The sequence below is a fragment of the Phascolarctos cinereus genome, unplaced genomic scaffold, assembly GCF_003287225.1.
Source record: "Phascolarctos cinereus isolate Bilbo 61053 unplaced genomic scaffold, phaCin_HiC Scaffold_726;HRSCAF=1367, whole genome shotgun sequence".
Classification (NCBI taxonomy): Eukaryota; Metazoa; Chordata; class Mammalia; order Diprotodontia; family Phascolarctidae; genus Phascolarctos; species Phascolarctos cinereus.
Genome location: NW_027556098.1, coordinates 23,307,577 through 23,328,782, shown reverse-complemented (window position 1 = coordinate 23,328,782; position 21,206 = coordinate 23,307,577). Strand labels below are relative to the sequence as shown.

Here is a 21,206-nt window from a genome sequence, read left to right as displayed (position 1 = left end):
CCACATTTGTAAAATCATTCTATACATACTTCTATTTATCAGTTATTTCTCTGGATACAGATAGCATCTTCCTTCATATGTCCTTAGTAGCTAATCTGGGTATTTATAATAGTCAAAATCACTTAATCACTCCAGGTTGTTCTTAAAATAATATTGCTGTTACTGTATACAACATTCTGTCGGTTCTAATCATTTCACTCTGCATTATTTCATGTAAGTCCTTCCATGTTTTCTAAGACCATTGAGCTCATCATTTCTAATAGCATAGTAGTATTCCACCAAAATCATATACTATAACTTGCTCCACCATTTCTCAGTTGATGGGCATCCCTGTAATTTCCGGTTCTCTGCCACCACGTTACTTTCTTAAGTCTAGATAGTCAATAAAACAATAAATCAAGTCCAGATTTGTAATGTTTGTCTCTAATGCTTGTATTGAATGCTTATGCTAAAAACTTCACAATCCAAATTGAGTAAACCAGTTCCAGATGGTTCTAGAACACCCCTGGATGTCAGTCAGTCAGTCAATAGACATCTATTAAGTGCCTACTGTGTGCCAGGCAATGTGCTAGGTAAGTGTGTTAGTTATCATTGTTGTTGTCCTTTTCAAATCTCTGCACAGTCTAGCTCCCACCTACCTTCCTAGCACTGTATCCCACTGGTCTTTTCTTTGTCTCCCTAACACACTCATATGTGTTCCTTATCTCTCCTATTTCCAAGTCTGTGCTTATGACATTGCACCCTCCTAAAATGTCATTCTTTTGTTAGGTACCTTGGTGACTTAGTGGGTAGAACACTTACTGGGCCTGGAGTTAGGAAGACCTGATGTCAATGACCTCACACACTTACTAGCTATATGACTCTGGGCAAGTCACTTAACTTCTGTGTGTCTCAATTTCCTCATTTGTAAAATGGGGTTAATAATAGCACCTATTTCCCAGGGTTGTGGTGAAGATCAAATAAGAGTTATAAAACACTTAGCACAGTGGCTGGCACACAAATTTTACTTATTAATTTTTATTATTAATTATTATATTGATATAATATTATATTTATTATATTATTTTATTATAATTAATTAATTATATTAATAGTTATTATTAATAGTTGTATGACACTAAGCAAGTCACTTAACCTTTGCCTCAGTTTCCTCATCTGTAAAATGGGGATAATAATAGCATCTACCTCCCAAGATTGTTGTGAGGACAAAATGTCAAAATATTTGTAAAGCACTTTCAAATATGAAAGTATTATGTAAATGTTAACTATTATTGAAGTTAAAATTTTCATCCATATGTATGGTCCTAATTAGATAATAATCTCCTTTAAAGTAGAATTCAATTTATTTAAAGGGTTTTTTTTTTTTTTAGCAGTTGGAGTTAAGTGACTTGTCCAGGGTCACACAACTAGTGTCAAGTTTTTGGTCTGAGGCCAGATTTGAATTCAGGTCCTCCTAACTTAAGGGCAAGTGTTCTATCCACTGCACCACCTAGCTGTCCCTGAGATTTTATTTTATTTTATTTTATTTTATTTTATTTTATTTTTTGGTGAGGCAATTGGGTTAAGTGACTTGCCCAGAGTCACACAGCTAAGTGATTGTTCTGTGTCTGAGGTCAGATTTGAACTCAGATCCTCCTGACTCCAAGGCCAGAGCTCTATTCACTGCACCACCTAGCTGCCCCTTTAGAATCCAATTTATTACTTGTTTTTTCTCCCATGGTAACTGGAAGAGCACAATGAATGTAAAAAAGAGCTCAGTATAGAGGGGCAGCTAGTGGTGCAGTGAATACAGCACCAGCCCTGGAGTCAGGAGGACCTGAGTTCAAATGTGGCCTCAGACACATAATACTCACTAGCTGTGTGACTGGGCAAGTCGCTTAACTCCAATTGCAAGAAAGAAAGAAAGAAAGAAAGAAAGAAAGAAAGAAAGAAAGAAAGAAAGAAAGAAAGAAAGAAAGAAAGAAAGAAAGAAAGAAAGAAAGAAAGAAAGAAAGAAAGAAAGAAAGAAAGAAAGAAGAAAAGAAAAGAAAGAAAAGAAAGGAAAAAAGAAAACAGTATGATTTGCAGAATGAACTCATGAAAATGCAGAAAAAGAGAACTGGAAGTGTGGTTGAGGTAGGTGTTCACCATTTCTAAAGTCTCTTCCAGCTCTTACTCTACGAACCTAATATCATTCAAAGTTAGATGATTTGACCAGGTTTCTGCTCGCCCAATTTTTCCATGAGGGAACACTGAATCACCTGAAGTGTTGCAAGCTACTTATGAACTTGTGTGTGCTCTTGGTGCGGGAACTTTGGTGCCTTTGAACTTGGAGTACCACCCCTTTCCAAAAGGGAGGCAAGGTATAGGAGCAGGCTATACCAGCTTCCAGAGGCCCCATTTTCTCATTGGTGCTTTAATGACAAGCCATGCCATCCTATTAGCCCTACATGGCAGCCTGATGGACACCTTGTAGTGAGAAGCTAATTACGCATGCATACTTCAAGCATGCACATACCTGTATCTCTCTTTGTTCTTTGGCTGCCTGGACTTGGAATATTCCTGACAAGTCTATGAGGTTTTGGTGAAGGTGGAATGTTGCTCTGGCTAATGTTCCCTACCTAAGAACTGTTTGCCACATTGCTCGCCCCTCCTCTCATATCTACACTTGAAGACTAGACATCCACAAAGGTGGGAGGGGTTTTGAATATTGTTGTTTATTTGGAATGAGCAGCTGTTGAAGTTCCCTTCACTGAAGACCATGGAAAGATGGCAGAAAGTCTTCTTCCTCATGCTCCTGTGCTTTCTGATTCATATTCAAGGTAATGGGTGTGATATAATTTGGGGGATGTTTGTTTAAGTGTAGACTTCCCCTCCGTAACTTTTTTTCTCCTTTCTCCAAACCAGTTTCTAGCTAGTGCTTTATACCATTTTGTAAGACACTTGATTTAAAAAAAGGAGAGAGTTTACTTATTAGTTTTTGGTGGTGGGTGGAGACCAAAACCTAATTAGAGAACTAGGAAATGGAGTTACAACCATAGTCACTGATCAGCAAGAGACTAAGTTATAGAACTGGAAAAAAAATGTGTTCTTTGTCCTTGAAATAAATAAATTTCTATTTTGTTCCTATTTGAGTTACAAATGGGTGTATTTCCTCCAGTTATCTAAATAGATGGCTCTGTTTTTGTAATTTTTAACCACCTCCTTCTAATCGAAAATAGGTAAGATGATAGATGATTTGTAACCCTGTATCTTTTAGCATGATTTATTTGGGAGATGATGAGATTTATCAAAAGTTTCATCTTTTAAAGCCTGTTCCCAAGGGATCAAACAACAGCAGCTTTTATTTTCCCACCTTAGAACCATCGAAGAGGAGGGGAGCAGGCGGCGGAGGGGCCAGTAGATTCAGTGGTATCTGGCAGAGCCCCAGGGGCAACCAGCAGTCCTGCTGAATTCCGAGGTGCTGGACCTAGGTGAGAACGAGGATGACCAGGAGTTCTTTGGCAAAGATGCCTCCCTGATGGACCTGAACTCTTTCAGTTTTTTGATGCCAACATCCCCTTTATCCATGGTAAATCAATACAAGTTTGAACATGAGCCAGACTTCAATGACCTTTTCATTACAGTTGATGATCCAGAAAGCCACATTACTACAATTGAAACTTTCATCACCTGCAGAGTTACAACTAAGACATCTTAGGGTGTATTTGATTCCAGTGAATTTGAAGTTTGAAGATGTTATCAAGATTTCTTTTGATTAGGAAAACTTGAAGAAGCACATCCTACCCTCCTTATTAACCTCCTTTGCCTGAAAAATTCATAGTGAAAGGCATGGTGGAACGGTTTAATGATGACTTCATAGAGTCTTGAAAAAGGCATTGCATAAATTCTTAAATCGAATTGCTGATCACTCAGCTTTAACTTTTAATGAAGACTTCAAAGTTTTTCTTACTGGGCAAGTCTGGGAACTCTCTTCAAACAAGAAACAAGGTCCTGGATTGCTTAGCAGGATGGGGTAGACAGTCATAGCTGTAGCATCTTCAGTGAGAGGAGTTAAAAACATCCCAGATGAGTTCACTGAAATGAATAATGATGTGGGAACATTTAGACAGGAGATAAACTTAATAGACAAAATATCTCATGGAATTTACAAGGAAGAAAAGGAGTATTTTTGAGGAAATGAAGGAATGTGGACCAATCTGCACCTGGTGGCCTGCATCGGAAGAGGATCTGGTTGACTCCCTGAAAGGTGTGGCCAGCTGCATTGACAAGTGTTATAAGGCCACTGAAAGACAAATATTTGACCTTTCAGAGACACTTTCCAGTTGTACATGAATACATTCTTTGTAGTGAAATATTAATGGGAGTTATGAAAAGAAGAGACCAAATTCAAGCAGAACTAGATTCTAGAGTTGAAGCTTTGATCTACAGAAAGGCTGAAAAAGAGTTGCTTACAGAAGAGATGAGAAAACTAGAAGACAAAATGGAATGTGCTAATAATTCTCTGAAAGCTGATTAGGGCAGAAGGAAACAAAACATGCTAAATGATATCAAGTTGGCATTTACATATATGGCTGAGAAAAATATCAGCTACTATGAACAGTGCCTTGCCACATGGGAGTCCTTCCTTACAACTCAAACCAACCTTCATTTGCCTATCTTTGGTGATACAGTGTCTATCAACCAAAGACATTCTTTATGAGGTGGGGTGTGTTTAATATAACTGGGTCAAAATGTAGTAACTGTGTCTGGAAAGCTAATACTTTGAAAACTCAGGTACTCCAGACTTCTTACCTGCATTTTGATCATGGTATACATATACATATACATATACATATACATATACATATACATATACATATACATATACATATACATATACATATACATATACATATACATATACATATACATATACATATACATATACATATACATATACATATGGATATATGTGTGTGTAACATATATATACATATATGTGTGTGTATATATATATATATATATATATAAATATATATATATAATTTTGGGGTTTTTTGTTTGTTTTTTGAGGCACTTGGGGTTAAGTGACTTGCCCAGGATCACACAGCTAGCAAGGATCAAGTGTTTGGTCTGAGGTTGAATTTGAACTCAGGTCCTCCTGACTCCAGGGCCAGTGCTCCATCCACTGCACCACCTAGCTGCCCCTCCATATATATATATATATATATATATATACACACACACACACACACACACACACACACACGTGCACAAACATATATATACACACATATATATACATACACATATATACAAACATATACATATACACATATATACACACATACATATATACACATAAACACACACATATGTGTATGTATATATACGTATATATATACCTCATTTTAAATTCTTTTATTTCAAAATTTTTGTCCGTATTTGCATATGGCCATTTTTTTCTCAAACATCCTGCAAATGGTATATGACATTTTAAATAAGTTATAAAGATTCCATTGAATAAAAAAATTTAGTAAAATCATCCAAGAGGTTTTCCTCCCAAGGGTTTCAGGATGAAAAGTCTCTTACCTAGACATAGATTTTCCCCCTATTCTTTTTGGTTTTGGAGAGTAGCTTAGCCTATTTAAGAAAATTGTAATGATCAGAAACACATCAAGTATAAACAGTGAGGATGTTGGCCAATTATAACAACAAAGATTTATTAAGCATTTACCATATGCTTAGTGTGCTAAGTGCTGAAGCTTGATTGAAAGCTTAGATGGGATATTGACTTCCCCTTTTCTCTACGACTTGATGATCTGGTGTGAAGATAAGACACAACATAGGTATCAAACTTTAGTGCAAGAGACTGCAAACCAGAGCCCAAGGGCCAAATCCCTCGAGCTAAGAATGATTTTTGACATTTTAGACTTCATTTTAAAATGTCAAAACTCTTCTTAGCAACAAGGGTGTACATAAACAGGCAGTAGGGAAACATAATTTTCTGATCCTGGCTTTAGTTCATCAGAGTTACAAATCCAAGTGAGATGTGAAGTCTGAGTCACAAGGTGGTGAATAATTATGAAGATTAGGGAAATATCAAAAGGGAGGTGACATGGGATCTGGGCTTTAAGATAAAGATAGGAATTCAACAAGTTAAAAGAAGGAAGAATGGGAATCCCAGCCTTGCTTAGGGAATAGTGTGAATAGAAACAAAGAAAGAGCTCTGTCAGGAATGAGACTAGTCCAGTCTGTTGGGAGAGTAAAGGAGAATAATGTGAAATAAGTCTGGAAAAGTAGAGTGGAATCAGGTTTTGAACTGCATCTTCTAACTCTGTAGAATAAAAGGAAGTAATCACCAGAAAGTGAGAGGTTGTAGTTGTAACGACCTGTAGCAAAGGCTGGCTTTCTTTTGCTTAGTTAAAAAATACTGTATAAGTGGCAGTTGGTTGTTTATGAATTGCTTTCATCCTGCTAGTATATCTGGTTGTGTAGTCCAGGGGTGGGGAACCTGCAGCCTTGAGGCCCCATGAGGCCCTCTAGGTCCTCAAGTGCAGCCTTTTGACTGAATCCACACTTCACAGAACAAATCCCCTTAATAAAAGGATTTGTTTTGTAAAGCTTGGACTCAGTCAAAGGGCCACACCCAAAAACCTAAAGGGCCACATCTGGCCTCAAGGCCTCAGTTTACCCACCCCTGGACTAGTCCAATGAGCAAAAAACCAACGATTTTCTAAAAAGTTGTCTTTTTAAACCCATCCCAAAAGAATCTCTCTACCCAGAAAATTTCAGAGAAACTTCAATGAATCCTTATTTTATATGTAAAATAGCATTTTCCAAGTCCCAACATAATAGTTTACTATGTTGTAACAGTAACATGTAGCTTACTATGCTATAATATAATTATTATGCAATAATATTAACAATAGCTCATATTTATATAGCAGTTTGAGGTTTGAGAATTACTTTAGACGTAAGAGGGTGTTGGTAATATTTTGTCTTTGTTGTCATTCAGTTGTTTTAGTCGGGTGTGACTTTTCTTTACCCCATTTGGGGTTTTCTTGGCAAAGATACTGGAGTGGTTTGCCATTTCCTTCTCCAGCTCATTTTACAGATGAGGAACTGTGGCAAACAGAGTTCAGTGACTTGCCCACGGTCACATAGCTAGTAAGTGTCTGAGGCCTAATTTGAACTCAGGTCTTCCTTCCTCCAGGCGGGGTGCACTATCTACTGTACCACCTAGATGCCCTGATTTCCCAATTAATAACAAATTAGTGGAATACTGATTTTGGAGGATAGGATAAGCCCCAACCCACCTTTCTAGCCTTTTTACACAGTGTCACTCTTCCCACATTCTATGGTCCAATCAAACTGGCCTTCCTAGAGTTCTTCACTCATGACAGATGGTGATCTGCCATCTCTGTACCTTTGACTTCCATATCTGGAATTCTGTGACTTCTCGCTCCCACCTCTTAGAATTCCTAGGTTCCTTCCAGTGCCATCAACTCAAGGGCCATCTTTGCCATTTCATTCTTCCTTGATCCCTACAATTGCAAGTGCTTTCTTCCTCCAAATTACCTTCTGTTCATTTGGTCTATATTTGGTAAATAAATCTACAAATATATGTACAGGCTATGTTGATTCCCTTGGTAGAATGTAAGCTCTTTGAAGGCAGGGATTCTTTCACTTCTATCTTTGTATTTCCAGCACTTACCATAGTTCTGGGCTCATAGTAAGTACTTACTAAATATTTGTTGATTGACCAAAATCACATTTTTCAAGGCTGAATACAAGCATGTTGTAAAGGCCAGAAAAAGCACACTGTTGTCGTTGCTTACTATCCTTTAGAACTAAAATAAAAAATTGGGTCCTGTCTACTCTACCTGACTTTAATTCATCTTGCCTTTCAAAACTGAATGGGCTTAAAATGTTATTGAGCAAGAGATGGGCTTCATATAAATTTGAAAGGAAATTAATCTAACAACTGCTTGTTATCCATGTTCCTAAACACAGCATCTAGTTGTCTTTTGTGCAAAAAACTGTACTCAGTAGCCATGATTTTCCATAGCATATCTCCAATTTTTGTATTTCCTTAGTCTTCCATTTAGCATTTTTATAGTTTTTTCCCCCCTATAGTTACTAGGGCATAGAGTTGCTCCATGAATGTAATAATAATAATAATACCAATAACAATGCCCTTTCCCTTATTAGTTCTTATAGCATCTTTATGATGTCTGCTCTTGTGGAAATCAAGCTACTTGATCAAGGTCACTTTATTTGCCTAGGGTTACTTAGCCAATCATCAGTGAAGTCTATCCAGTAGAACCAGCAGCATACTTGAAAGGCATAAGTTGTCTTATGTTATCGAGGCTCCAGGGTTAACATCATTGACCTAAATTGAGATATCGTGTGTGTATTGGTTTTTGCTTTTATATAATTTTGTATTAAACCATGAACACTTTGTGGTTTTAATTGTTATGTAATATGGAAATGATTTTATAGAATGTTTTCAATAATATCAAGAAAAAAAATCACAGGACTGAAATTGTTTTCTCCTAGAGTTCAAGGCCATGACACTTTTCTTTTTGGGCATGTGCTCTTTCTAAGAAGACTAGCATAGGGAAATGATTATTCCTCATATTCTGTCATTGAAAAAAAATTATAATGACTAGGAATCTTCAAGGTCATTGTAATGAAAGATGCATTTTATGTCTGCTCTACTAAAATGCAAACACTCCTACAGTATCTTTAAAACACTTCAAGTCGTGATAAAGGGTTTTCTTGGCAACAGCTGAACATTACTCAGGCCTACGCATCACAGTCAAAAATATTTTCAGCAATGTTTGTTGCTCCTGAGCTATTCAGGACAGAAAAGGAGCTATTACAGTTTTTTTCCCCTTCTTTCCTATTTTTTTTTCTATTACCATAAACTGCAGACTTGGCACGTCCATCTTTAACTACTGGATATAACTGTTTCAGGAAATGCTTAAGTGCCTGATGGCCTTGGCTAGATTGTTTTAAGTTGCTTATCCTTTTCAAAAAGTGATTTATGATGAAGCGGTTCAGTTTATAGGGGAGTTAGAGCAGTAATTCTCTGAAAAACAAAAACAAAAACCAAAACCACTCACAATTCTCTTTTAATGCCAAAACAAACACAAACACAAAATTTTCATTAATCCTGCTGGTGTCAGCAGAGGCCACCTTGCTCTCAAGCGTAATGCTGAGTTTTTATGCTGGTAAATAAACACTTTCTGTAATTTGGTTTTATTTTGCTAAGACTGGAAGAAAAATAGCCAATTTACTTGAAATCTGCTGCTCCTCTTCATAGCACAGTAGGCCGTGGGTCTCCACAATGTGATACAAAGCAGTAAACAGGTTTCTAAACAGAGGAAAAAAAACTGCTAGGACATCAAGCAGTCTCTAAAACCTTTATTGGTGGTGTTCACTCTGGAGGTCAGTTGATGATACCCATACATCTCTAAGGGTTCTGCTCTTTGACATGGACTTAGGATCATGGGACTTAAGCCTCAGAGGTCACCTAGCCCAACCAGCTCATTTTACAGATGAGTAGACTGAGCCTCAGACAGAAGTTAAAAGACGTGCCCTACCTCACTCAGGTAGTAATTATTAGGACCCAGGCTCCCTGACCACAAATCCAGGACACTTTCCACCTTACTTTTGTACTGGCTGTGCCCCATACCTGGCATGTGATCCTTTGTAACTCTGTCTTTACCCCTGCCTTTTATAGTCTCTTGGGGGACTGTCTTCAAGTGACACCTTCCACTTGAAGTCTTTGTTTCTTTTTTTTAGTTTTCAACATTGACTTCCACAAGATTTTGAGTTCCAAATTTTCTCCCCATCTCTCCCCTCCCCTCACCTTATGATGGCGTGCATTCTGATTACTCCTTTCCGCAACCTGCCCTCCCTTCTATCATCACCCTCTCTTATCCCCTTCCCCTTCTATTTTCCTGTAGGGTAAGAGATGTCTATACCCCATTGCCTGTGCATCTTATTTCCCACTTACATGTAAAAACAATTTTTAACATTTGTTTTTAAAACTTTGAGTTCTAAATTCTCTCCCTTCCTCCCTCCCCCTCCCCCATTCTCGTTGAGAAGGCAAGCAATTCAATGTAGGTTATATGTGTGTAGTCATTTGAAACACTTCCGTAATAGTCATGTTGTGAAATACTACCTATATTTCCCTCCATCCTATCCTGTCTCCCCCTTTTATTCTGTTCTCTCCTTTGACCCTGTCCCTCCTCAAAAATGTTTACTTCTGATCCCCCCTCCTCCAATCTGCCCTCCCTTCTATCATCTCTTCCCTCTCTTATCCCCTCCCCACCCCATTTTCCTGTAGGGTAAGATAGATTTTCATATCCAGTTGAATGTGTATGTTTTTAAGCCAAATCTAATTAGAGTAAGGTCCACTCCCTCCCTCTTATCTCTCCCCTATTCCCCTCCACTGTAACAGGTTTTTCTTGCCTCTTTCATGTGAAATAATTTATCCCATTCCACCTCTCCCTTTCTCCTTCCCCCAGTACATTCCTCTGTCACCCCTTAATTTTCTTTTTTTGATATCATCCCTTCATATTCAACTCATCCTGTGCCCTCTGTCTACATATATTCCCTCAAACTACACTAATAATGAGAAAGGTCTCATTACAATACATACAAATACATACAATACATACATACATACAAATATCATCTTTCCATATGGGAATGTAAACAATTCAACTTTAATAAATCCCTTATGATTTCTCTTTCCTGTTTGCTTTTTCATGCTTCTCTTGAATTTTGTATTTGAAAGTCAATTTTTCTGTTTAGCTCTGGCTTCTCAAGAATGTGTTAAATTCCCCTATATCATTGGGTATCAATATTTCCCCCTCATCAATTACACTCAGTTTTACTGGGTAGGTGGTTCTTGGTTTTAATCTTAGCTCCTTTGACCTCTGGAATATGATATTCCAAGCCCTCTGATGCCTTAATGTAGAAACTGCTAAATCTTCTGTTATCCTGGTTATGTTTTCAAAATACTTGAGTTATTTCTTTCTAGCTGCTTGCAATATTTTCTTCTTGACCTGGGAACTTTGGAATTTGGCTACAATATTCCTAGAAGTTTTCCTTTGGGGGTCTTTTTCAGGAGGTGATCGGTGGATTCTTTCCATTTCTATTTTTCCCTCTGGTGCTAGAATCTCAGGGCAGTTTTCCTTGATAATTTCTTGAAAGATGATGTGTAGGCTCTTTTATTGATCATGGCTTTCAGGTAGTTCAATAATTTTTAAATTATCTCTCTTGGATCTATTCTCCAAGTCAGTTGTTTTTCCAATGAGATATTTCACATTGCTGTCCATTTTTTCCCCATTCTTTTGGTTTTGTTTCATGATTTCTTGATTTCTCATAGAATAATCATCTTTCATTTGCTGCATTCTAATTTTTAAGGAATTATTTTCTTCAGTGAGCTTTTGGACCTCCTTTTCCATTTAGCCAATTCTGCTTTTTAAGGTCTTCTCCTCATTGGCTTTTTGGACTTCTTTAGTCATATAGTCTAGTCTATTTTTCAAGGGGTTATTTTCTTCAGTATTTTTTGGGGTCTCCTTTAACAAGCTTTTGACTCATTTTTTCATTTCATTTCTCTTCCCATTTTTTCCTCTATTTCTCTTACTTGCTTCTCAAAATCCTTTTTGAGCCCTTCCATGGCCTGGGACCATTTCATATTTTTCTTGGAGGTTTTGGATGCAGGAACTTTGACTTTCTTGTCTTCTTCCGAGTGTATGTTTTGATCTTACTTGTTTCTATAACCTGGTTTTTTTTTTCCTGTTGTTCGTTCATTTTCCCAGCCAATTACTTGACTATTTAACTCTTTGCTAAGGTAAGGCTTTGCTTCCAGTGTGAAGGGCATACTGTCCCAAGCTTCAGGGGTTTTGTACAGCTATTTTCAGAGATATTTCTAGAGACCTGTAAGTTTTCAGTTCCTCCAAGGTGGTATGATGTAAAGAGAGGTATTGACTCTTTTCCTGGCCTGTGATCTGGTCTGTGAGTAACCACAAGTACTCTTTTTTTTGCCCTGGAGCTGTGAGGAGGGTTCTCCACTGCTGCCACAAGCTCTGCTATGCCAGTGATCATCCTCGCCCCAAGACTGCCACCCAGCACTGTGACCCAGATCCAAATATGGGCAGAGTAACAGAGTCCTGCCTCAGTGCTAGCGAAGAGACTCCTGTAATCTCCTTCTGACCAGTTGTTTGATCCCCTTACAATCTGTGGGCTGAGAGCACTGGAACCAACTGTTGCCACCATCCCAATGCTGTGCTGGGGCCAGAGCTGGACTGTGCTCCTCTCTCACCCAGATTCTATAGACCTTTACTACTGACCTTCTTAGTTGTCTTTGGCATTTATGGGTTGAGAAGTCTGGAAACCTCCACAGCTGCCAGTGATTCAGCGCCCTGAGGCCTGCTCCAAGTTTGCTGCTTCCAGTCTGTGCCGGCACAACTTGCGCTGGACTGTACTACTCTTTCATCCCAGCGCAACAGACCTTTCCTGTCGACCTTCCAGGTTGACTTGGGCTAGAAATTTGTTTCACTCTGTCTTTTTGTGGGTTCTGCTGCTCTAGAATTTGTTTAAAGACATTTTTTACAGGTGTTTGGAGGGGTTTGAAGGAAAGCTCAAGCAAGTCACTGCTTTTACTCCACCATCTTGGCTCTGCCCCTCCCCACCTTGAAGTCTTTTCTGATCCTGCTATCTGCTAGTTCTCTTCCACCCCACCCCCTCCCCCCATTTACTTTGTATTTATTTTGTTGATATTTTGGATATACGTATTTAAGCACATGTTGATTTTCTGAGAGAGTGTAAAGCTCCTTGAGGGCAGCGACTATTTCATTTTTATCTTTATGTCACCTTACACATAGGAAGCGTTTAACAATTGTTTATGGATTGACCCGAGTTGATCCATGCATCCTATTGCTTCTCTAGTATCAACCTTTCCACAGGGTGAATAGGGGATAAATAACCTAGTAACTTGGCTTTTTGAGCCTGCCACATGTGGGACAACTCTACTGGAATTCCCTGCATCAGCTCCTAGTGTGTCATGTGGTAGCCACCAAACCCTATTTTTTCTCTCATCAGCAAGCCCGCCTTTTATTGCAGTCACCTCCCGGCAAGCTGAGCTCCTCACCTACTACTTTATCTTCAGCAAAGGAGTCATGCTTTCTTTCCCCTTCTCCCTTGCTCTGCTTTTTTGTTTAAAGGATCTTTACTTACCCCTGATAAGGAAACTCATAGCATGTTACACAGTTACAGAGATCTTAACCATTTATCCTGATCTTCCCTGCATATGGACAGATCGGGAAATAACTCAGCCTTAATATTTTTTGGTTTCCTACATCTTGCTAAATGAACCTCTTCTTTAAAGCTCTTGTTTACAGTGTCAGCCCAGTCCTATCTGGGCTGGAGGCTGGATTCAAGCCTATGCTTTCAAGCTAGGGTAGTTTGGCAAGATTGCTAGATGTCTCAACCCTTCCTAGAACCTGTTCCCTAACTTTAGCTCTGGGTGTGGGAGCCTCAGGCTTTCTGAAGGTCCATCTTCTCAGGCATCTTTAAAAAGTCCTCCTCTAGCTTTCAAGCCACCTCAAAAGGGCCTTGTTTTCCTTCTGTCTTTTAACACTTCATTTCAATGGCCAGAAGTGATTTGAAGTCTTGTCCTTGGCCATGGCTTCCTTGGATGGAAAGACTCTTTCCTGTGCAGCCTCTAAACTTTCTCCCCTGGGATCTGTTATAGTGGAAGTATTACCCATACTGATGAAATAAGAGATCTTTCAAAGTAATAATAACTTTAAATTTTAAATAATATCTCATTTGAGTAATACCTCATCAACCCTATAAGTTATTGTTATTCCATTTTACAGATTAGAAAACTGAGGCTCAGAGAGGTTACAGCCAGTCAATATTAGAGGTAGAAATTTGAACCAAGGTATGAATGCTGGATGCCAGCTGTCCCTATAAAGATTTAGAGATAAACTGAATGGTGAATCAAATTAATGTCAATCTTTGTTTTTATTTAAGTGAGCAACAAATCCAACCAAATGGCATAAGTAGCAAGTGAAACAGTTTGAATTATAAAACGATCTACGTATTTTGGGGAAACAACTGAATCAGTCAGTCAAGCAATAATCATTTATTAAGCACCAGATACTGTACTAAATAGTGGGAATATAAAGAAACACAAAAAAACAGTTTTTTACTTCAAAGAGTTCACATTCTAGAGGGGGAGATGACATGCGAAAAGCTATGTGCACATTCAAGATACATACTGGGTAAATGGAAGGCAATGTCAGAGGAAAGGAACTGAGGTGGGGGTGGGGGGGTGGGAAAGACTTCTTGAGGAAAGTGTGATTGAAGTCTTGAAGGAGGTCCGGGAATCTGAGAGTTGGATATGGAAAGAGACAATATTCTGACATGAGGACAGCCAACAAAAAGAGGTACAGAATCTAGAGACGGAGCTTCATGTTCAAGGAATAGCAAATAGGTCATCGTTGCTGGATTATAGAGTATATGTAGCAGTGTTTGAGGAGACAGAGAGGTAGGAAATTTAAATAGTATTCTTATTGAAGTGATATTTCACTTTAATACTAAAGTAATTCAGATTCCATGGGTAAAACTGACAATTGTTGAAAATGCAAATACATATGAAGACAATGTTTTGGACAGTTGAGAAGATAGTTCTTATATTTGTCCTCAAATTTCAATTGCTATTGAATTTGAATGTGGTGACATGGATAAATCAGATGCAGATTAACATTGGAGCAACTAGGTGGCTCAGTGAATAGAGAACCAGACCTCGAGTCAGAAAGACCTCAGTTCAAATCCAGCCTCAGACACTTACTAGCTGTGTGACCCTGGGCAAGTCACTCAACCCTGGTTGCCTCAGTTTCCTCATCTGTTCAAATCTAGCCTCAGACCAAACACTTGACACTTACTAGTTGTGTGACCCTGGGCAAGTCACTTAACCCCAATTGCCCCCCCCAAAATATAAAGCACCTATGAGGAATTTGGACTTGATAGCCCTTCCAGCTTTATTATCTATTCCCTATGACTTAACACCATCTCAATAAACACAAGAGTTCTGAATTTATAGCAAAGAGAAACCATTCCATATTATTGTTTCCTGGGAGGATCTGGGAGGTCAATCTCATATCAGTCAATGAACAAATATTTGTAAGTACCTACAGTACACCAGATACGTGCTAGGCACTGGGGATAATATATGTAAAAACCTTCAATGTAATTTTTAAAACTAAGCGCAAAAATCAAAAGTGTTCTGCCCATTCTAAAACTTAATTTTCTTTGAAATACAGTATTTACCAATCCCTTTAATACATTTATTCCATTCTAAGTACATGTTTAATTAGAACCTATTATTACTGCCTGAAATAATCACATTGCATTTATTTAGAAATACAATATTCAGTGCCTCTTGAAATGTTGGGGGCCAGAGTCTCTGATTTTCCTGCTTGAGTTCCAGGCCAAATTCCATCCATTGCTAGACAGAAGTAAAACCTCCTTCAGTCTGGCAATTAGGTATTATTATGAATCACAGCATCTCAGTTCAAAGTAGTTTTGTAAATAGAGGATGTCAAAAGGACTTGGAGTTAGGAAGACCTGGCATTCTTTTTTTTTTTAACTTATTTATTTTTAGCTTTCAACATTCACTTCCACAAGATTTTGTGTTCCAAATTTTCTCCCCATCTTGTCCCTCCCCCCACCTCAAGATGGCATGTATTCTGAATATCTCTTCCTCTAATCTGCCCTCCCTTCTATCTCCTCACCTTCTCTTATCCCCTTCCCCTTCTATTTTCCTATAAGGCAGGATAGATTTCTATACCTCATTGTCTTTATATCTTATTTCCCAGTTGCATATGAAAACAATTTTTAACATTTGTTTTTAAACTTTGGGTTCCAAATTTTCTCCCTCCCTCCGAATTCACTCTCACTGAGAAGGTAAGCAACCTGGTAAAGGTTTTACATGTGTAGTTATACAAAACACTTACGTAGTAGTCATGTTGTGAAAAACTTCACTTCATCTTATCTCCCCCGCCCCATTTATTCTATTCTCTCTTTTGACCTTGGCCCTCCTCAGAAGTGTTTGCTTCTGATTACCCCCCCCCAATCTGTCCTCCTTCTCTTTTCTACCTGCTCTCTTAATCCCTTCTCCCCTATTTTCTTGTAGGGTAAGATAGATTTCCATACCCAATTGAGTGTGTATGGCATTCCCTCCTTAAGCCAAATCCAATGAGAATAAGATTCACTCATTCCCTCTCACCTTCCTCTGTTTCCCCTCCACTGTAAAATCCTTTTGTTGTCTTATGGATTGGTGCCAAATTTAGTGCAGATATTAGACTGGCAGGGCCTTCTGCATCTCAGAACTCGTGAGTTCAAGAGATCTGCCATCCTTGGCCTTCCCAGTAGCAGGGATTACAAACCCTCTGCGCGGCATTTAAAAAGTTCAAGAGACTTAATTTCTGGATGTTTTAATAATTTTATTAATAATGTCAGCATGTTTTTTAATAAAAGGATGGTCATTTGGCCATCTCTCTCTTGGATCAAAGACAATCATGGTGGTGGGCTCAGGCTTTGGAAGAGGAGTGGTCCTGAATGTGGCAATAAACTCTGATTGGTTAACAATTAATGAGAGAATAAACATTACAATGAGGAACTGAACCTATTCAAATGAACTTTGATTGTATCATTTACTTCTAAGTCACCCTCAGCCTTGGGCAATCTATTCAAATTCTTTATCCCTACCCAAACCTGAGTAGAGCACAATAGCTTCCCTACCTGGATGGTATCTGAGCAAGATTGTTAAGAAAGTTAATCCAATTTCATTATCAGTAATGCCCTTCAAGAGACTGAACTTTTGAAATGAGGACTTTGATAAAAGGGGAAACTCTGGATGTCCCTCAATCATTGGTTATTAATAATTTCTCTTACCTCATACTTAGCACTACATAAATGTTGACTATTATTATTGTTATTGTTGTTATCCTTTCTAAGCCTCTATAAAATATGGAGTTTGGAATAAATGATCTCCAAGCTTCTGTCCAATTCTGACATTCTCCACTTCTAAAAATTTACATTCCGATGATATTGAATGCCAAAAATCCATAATGATCAATAATGCAACAATATTGGTTGAGAAAATATTTTTATTTCCTTTAGGAATTGAGGAATCAGAGTAAGAGAAGGACTTGATCCCAAAGAATGTGAGCCTTTTGGGGGGGGAGCTGTTTCATTTTTGTCTTTGTACCCCGGTATCTAGCCCAGGGCCTTGTTGGATAAATGCTTGCTGAATTGAATTGTTTGTTTAACTGATCAGAGCTCACTAAGATGGAAGACACAAGGACAAGATTTGGTTTCCAGTTCCCTGAGTGGCAACCATGACTCTTGAAGTCAATTTTTAACGATGAGAGCTTGTTTTAGTACCTCAGCAGTCTGCCCGTTGCTTGCTTGCTGAGTAAAGTCAAACTTCTTTGCTTGGAATTCAAGGCCCTCCACAGCTGAATCTCCTGTACTTGTCCATCTTTGCCTCACTGTATTCCTCTATATATACTTTAAACTACAGTCATGTGGGCCTTCTCTTTATCCCCGCTCCTAGAAACAAAACAAAACAAAAAAACAAACAAAAAACCCCCAATGCTCTCTGGCATCTCTGCGCTTTTATTTTACTCTTGGCTGCCCTGGTAACATTCTCCCTCCAATTCTGGTTTCCTATTGCATTGCCACTTACCTTTTAAAGTCCAATTAAAATGGAGTCTTTCTTCATGATCTTCCCTGATCCACCTTGTCATTAACCAGCCTTGTGGATGCACTTAAGTTACTCAAGTTAACTGGGTTTTTTTTGCCTAATAAGGGAAGAGAATAAGTATAAACATAGTGCTTACTATCTACTAGGGCCTGTGCTAAGGGATTCTCACAAATATCATCTCATTTGATCCTTACAATAACCCTGGGACATAGGTGCCATTATTATCCTCATTTTATAGATGAGGAAACCGAGGCAAATGGAGTTTCAGAACTAAGTTGTATTACTCTTTGGGGTTTATTAATTGTATTTTATATTATCATTAAGTTATTACTCTTTATTAATCTGTGCCCCAGAGTCACACAGCTATGAAGTATCTGAGGCTGAATTTGAACCCAGGTCTTCCTGACTAGAGTACGCAGAGTTGTATCTACTAGTTGCCTCTGACAGAGAGTAGAGAGGATCATGAGGTGAACTCCTTCTTTGCCCTTCTTGTTAGCCAACAAAACCTGCAACAGAGCTGAAGAATCATAGAAACAGAATTCCAGAGATGGAAGTCTCCTCATTCATCACCTAGTCTATCGCTATATTTAAGAAAAAATACACACCTACCAGATATCTAGCAGAAAAGATAGTGCATAGAAGTCTTGTCCTGCAGTCACAATGACCTGAGTTCATATTACTATTAGCTGTGTGACCCTTAACCTCTTAATGCTTCAGTTTTCTTATCTGAAAAATGGGGATGATCATAGCATCTACCCCATAAAGTTGTTGGGGGGGTAAAAGGGTGGTAATATTTGTAAAGCACTTTGCAAACCTTTATGAAAGCAATATGTAAATGCTAATTATTATTATTATTATCACCGTCTTCATGAAAAGAAGCAATATATGATATGTCAGATAGGTAGTTCAAACAATGCATACCATACTGCATACGTAAAGGGCAGTAGGAAGTGACTGTAGGTTGAGTTCATCAGAAGAAGCTTCATGAAAGAAATGGGAAGTAATTTGGGTACATGAAGAGGAGAGGAGGGAAATAAAGCTCCTTGAAGGAAGATACTATTTACTTTTGTTTTTCTATCTCCAGCATATAGTACCTCCAACTCCTAATTGGTACTTAATAAAGCACAAGCAAAAGTATGGAAGGGGGGATGCATAAGATGGTTGTATGTGTATAACAATAATAATAACTCAGATTTATATAGTTCTTTTCTTTCCTACACACACTATAAATATACTATATTAGTTTGCTTCCTGCTCTTCATATAAGCCTTTGTAATGGATGACCCACCCCAGCCCCCCTGCCTGGAATTCCTAACTTCTCTGAATTCCTTCAGAACAAGAAGCCTTTCCTAGCCCTCCCCCCCTCCCCCCCCAGCCCTCCAGTCTGACATTAACATCCATTGACACTCTGTATACCTGTACGTACATAATTATTTGTATGTTGCCTCTCTTGTTGGAATGTGAACTTCTGAAGGTCAGGCACCATCCTTGGCATTCCTAGAGCTGTACACAGTAACTGGCACACAGAAAGTCTCTAATAAATGCTTGTTAATTCTAAAATTTTGCAAAGCGCCTTGACATACATAATCTCCTTTGATCCTTACATTAACTCCAAGATAATATCCACTTATCTAGTGGCAATCCGCAGACCAAATTGAGGCTCAGAGAGGCTAAGAGATTTACCCAAGATCACTCCATTCACCAAGGGTGTGGGCAAGGGTTCAAATCCAGGTCCTTCTGACTCCAAATCCAGTGCACACACGGCACCTAGTTGTCATAGTTTCCAATTAGCCTCTATTCTCTGTGGGAATGGATTCAGTATCTTACCTCTAAACTTGGAATCTCCTGAAGAGCCTATTTAACTCACTGCTCTGGGCTCTACAGCAGAGAATTATTAGGTTACACATTTAGAGCTGGAAAGAATATTAGAGGCCCAGGAGTCCCATGCCCTCATAGGTGCTTAATAAATGTTGAATGAATTAAAGAATTAATGAATGTTAATGTAACCAGATATTCTGACTGTCCAAATCCCTTCCTCTGCCCATAAGAAAATTAGTCCAAATATGTCTGAATATCGTAAAATATTTAAAGTCTAACATTCAATGTACAAGAGACCTGGGGTTGAGTTGTGTGGTCCCTTAGAAGGTGTTGCCCCAGAATAAACGCTCTCTTCCAAAGCAGCAGGACCACCTCTGACTTTGATTTTGTCTGCTGGCCTGTGTAAACATTCAGAGCCTCAGTTCAGATCACGAGGAATGGTGGTGCTCCCACATTTCTTGTAGCACGTATGAATAATGCAGCCATCTGCTCCACCCAAAGTGACTCATAATCACATTCCAGTTCCTTGCTTAAAATTCTCCTAATGATTTTCTCCACACCACGCATCACCCCCTGCTTGTTGAGCAGTCTCTTTTGGTTACAACTTCAGAGTTTCATTATTTAGTTACTGAAGTGGTCCTAAGTCACAGGATTACATCCTAGTTTTATCAGCAGGAAAGGACTTCCAGGTCAATTTACATGCTTACTCAAGTTTATGTACGTAGTAAATCAATCTATCAACCAACATTTATGAAGCATCCACTGCGTGCTGGGATACAAAAACACACTACTTGCCTCCAAGGAGCTTCCAATCTAATGGAGGAGACTATATTCAAACAAATATGTAGGAGCAAGCTAAATACAGGATAAATAAGAGATAATGAACAGGGGAAAGGCACTGGAATTCAGAGGGGTTGGGGAAGGCTTCCTGTAGAAGGTGAGATCTTAAAGGAAGCCAGGGAGGTCAGTAGTCAGAACAGAGGAAAGAAAGGGAGACAGCCGGAGAAAATGACCAGAAAATGAGATGTGTGTCTTGTTCATGGAACAGCCAGGAGGCTAATGTCAACGGATCGAAGCATACTTGTTGGGGAGTAAGGTATAAGAAGACTGGAAAAGTAGTAGTGGCATAGATTATGAAGGGCTTTGAATGTTGAACAGAGCATTTTGTATTTGGTCCTGGAGACAGTATGGAAGTCACTGGAGTTTACTGAGTTGGGAGGAGGGGGCCATCACATGATTGGTCCTATGCTGTAGGAAAATCACTTTAGTGGCTGAACAGAGGTTGGATTAGAGAAGAGAAAGATTTGAGAAAGGTAGTCTCACCAGCAGGCTATTGCAATAACATTTTTGTGATTTACGTATTTTTGGTTGGAAGGAGATGATGGATACAGAATTTATTTTCTAAACAAGAGGAATGAACTTAGTCCACTTTTAAGAAGAAAAGCAGTGCTATGCATAGAATCATTTTTAAAACTCTGTTTTTAATCACCATTTTTCAAACAAGTTTTTTTGGAATACTATATGTGTAAACAAATTCTTTAAATATTTATCCTGCCTCAACTCCTCAATAATTCATTTGTTTGTCATATACTTCAAAAAGCTCTCGTGGTAAGATTACAGAAATATG

General features: G+C 38.6%; 1 protein-coding gene and 1 pseudogene across 1 annotated transcript in view; both read left to right on the top strand.

The window, feature by feature from the left end:
* Window positions 1–2,740: 2,740 nt before the first annotated feature.
* Window positions 2,741–21,206, top strand: part of XG (Xg glycoprotein (Xg blood group)) — a 51,492-nt gene continuing 33,026 nt past the window's right edge. The window contains exon 1 of the mRNA XM_078145564.1: window positions 2,741–2,801. Coding sequence (XP_078001690.1) covers window positions 2,741–2,801 — 61 coding nt within the window. The remainder of the gene's footprint in view (window positions 2,802–21,206) is intronic.
* LOC110212731 (sorting nexin-7 pseudogene) lies at window positions 3,240–4,681 on the top strand (annotated as a pseudogene).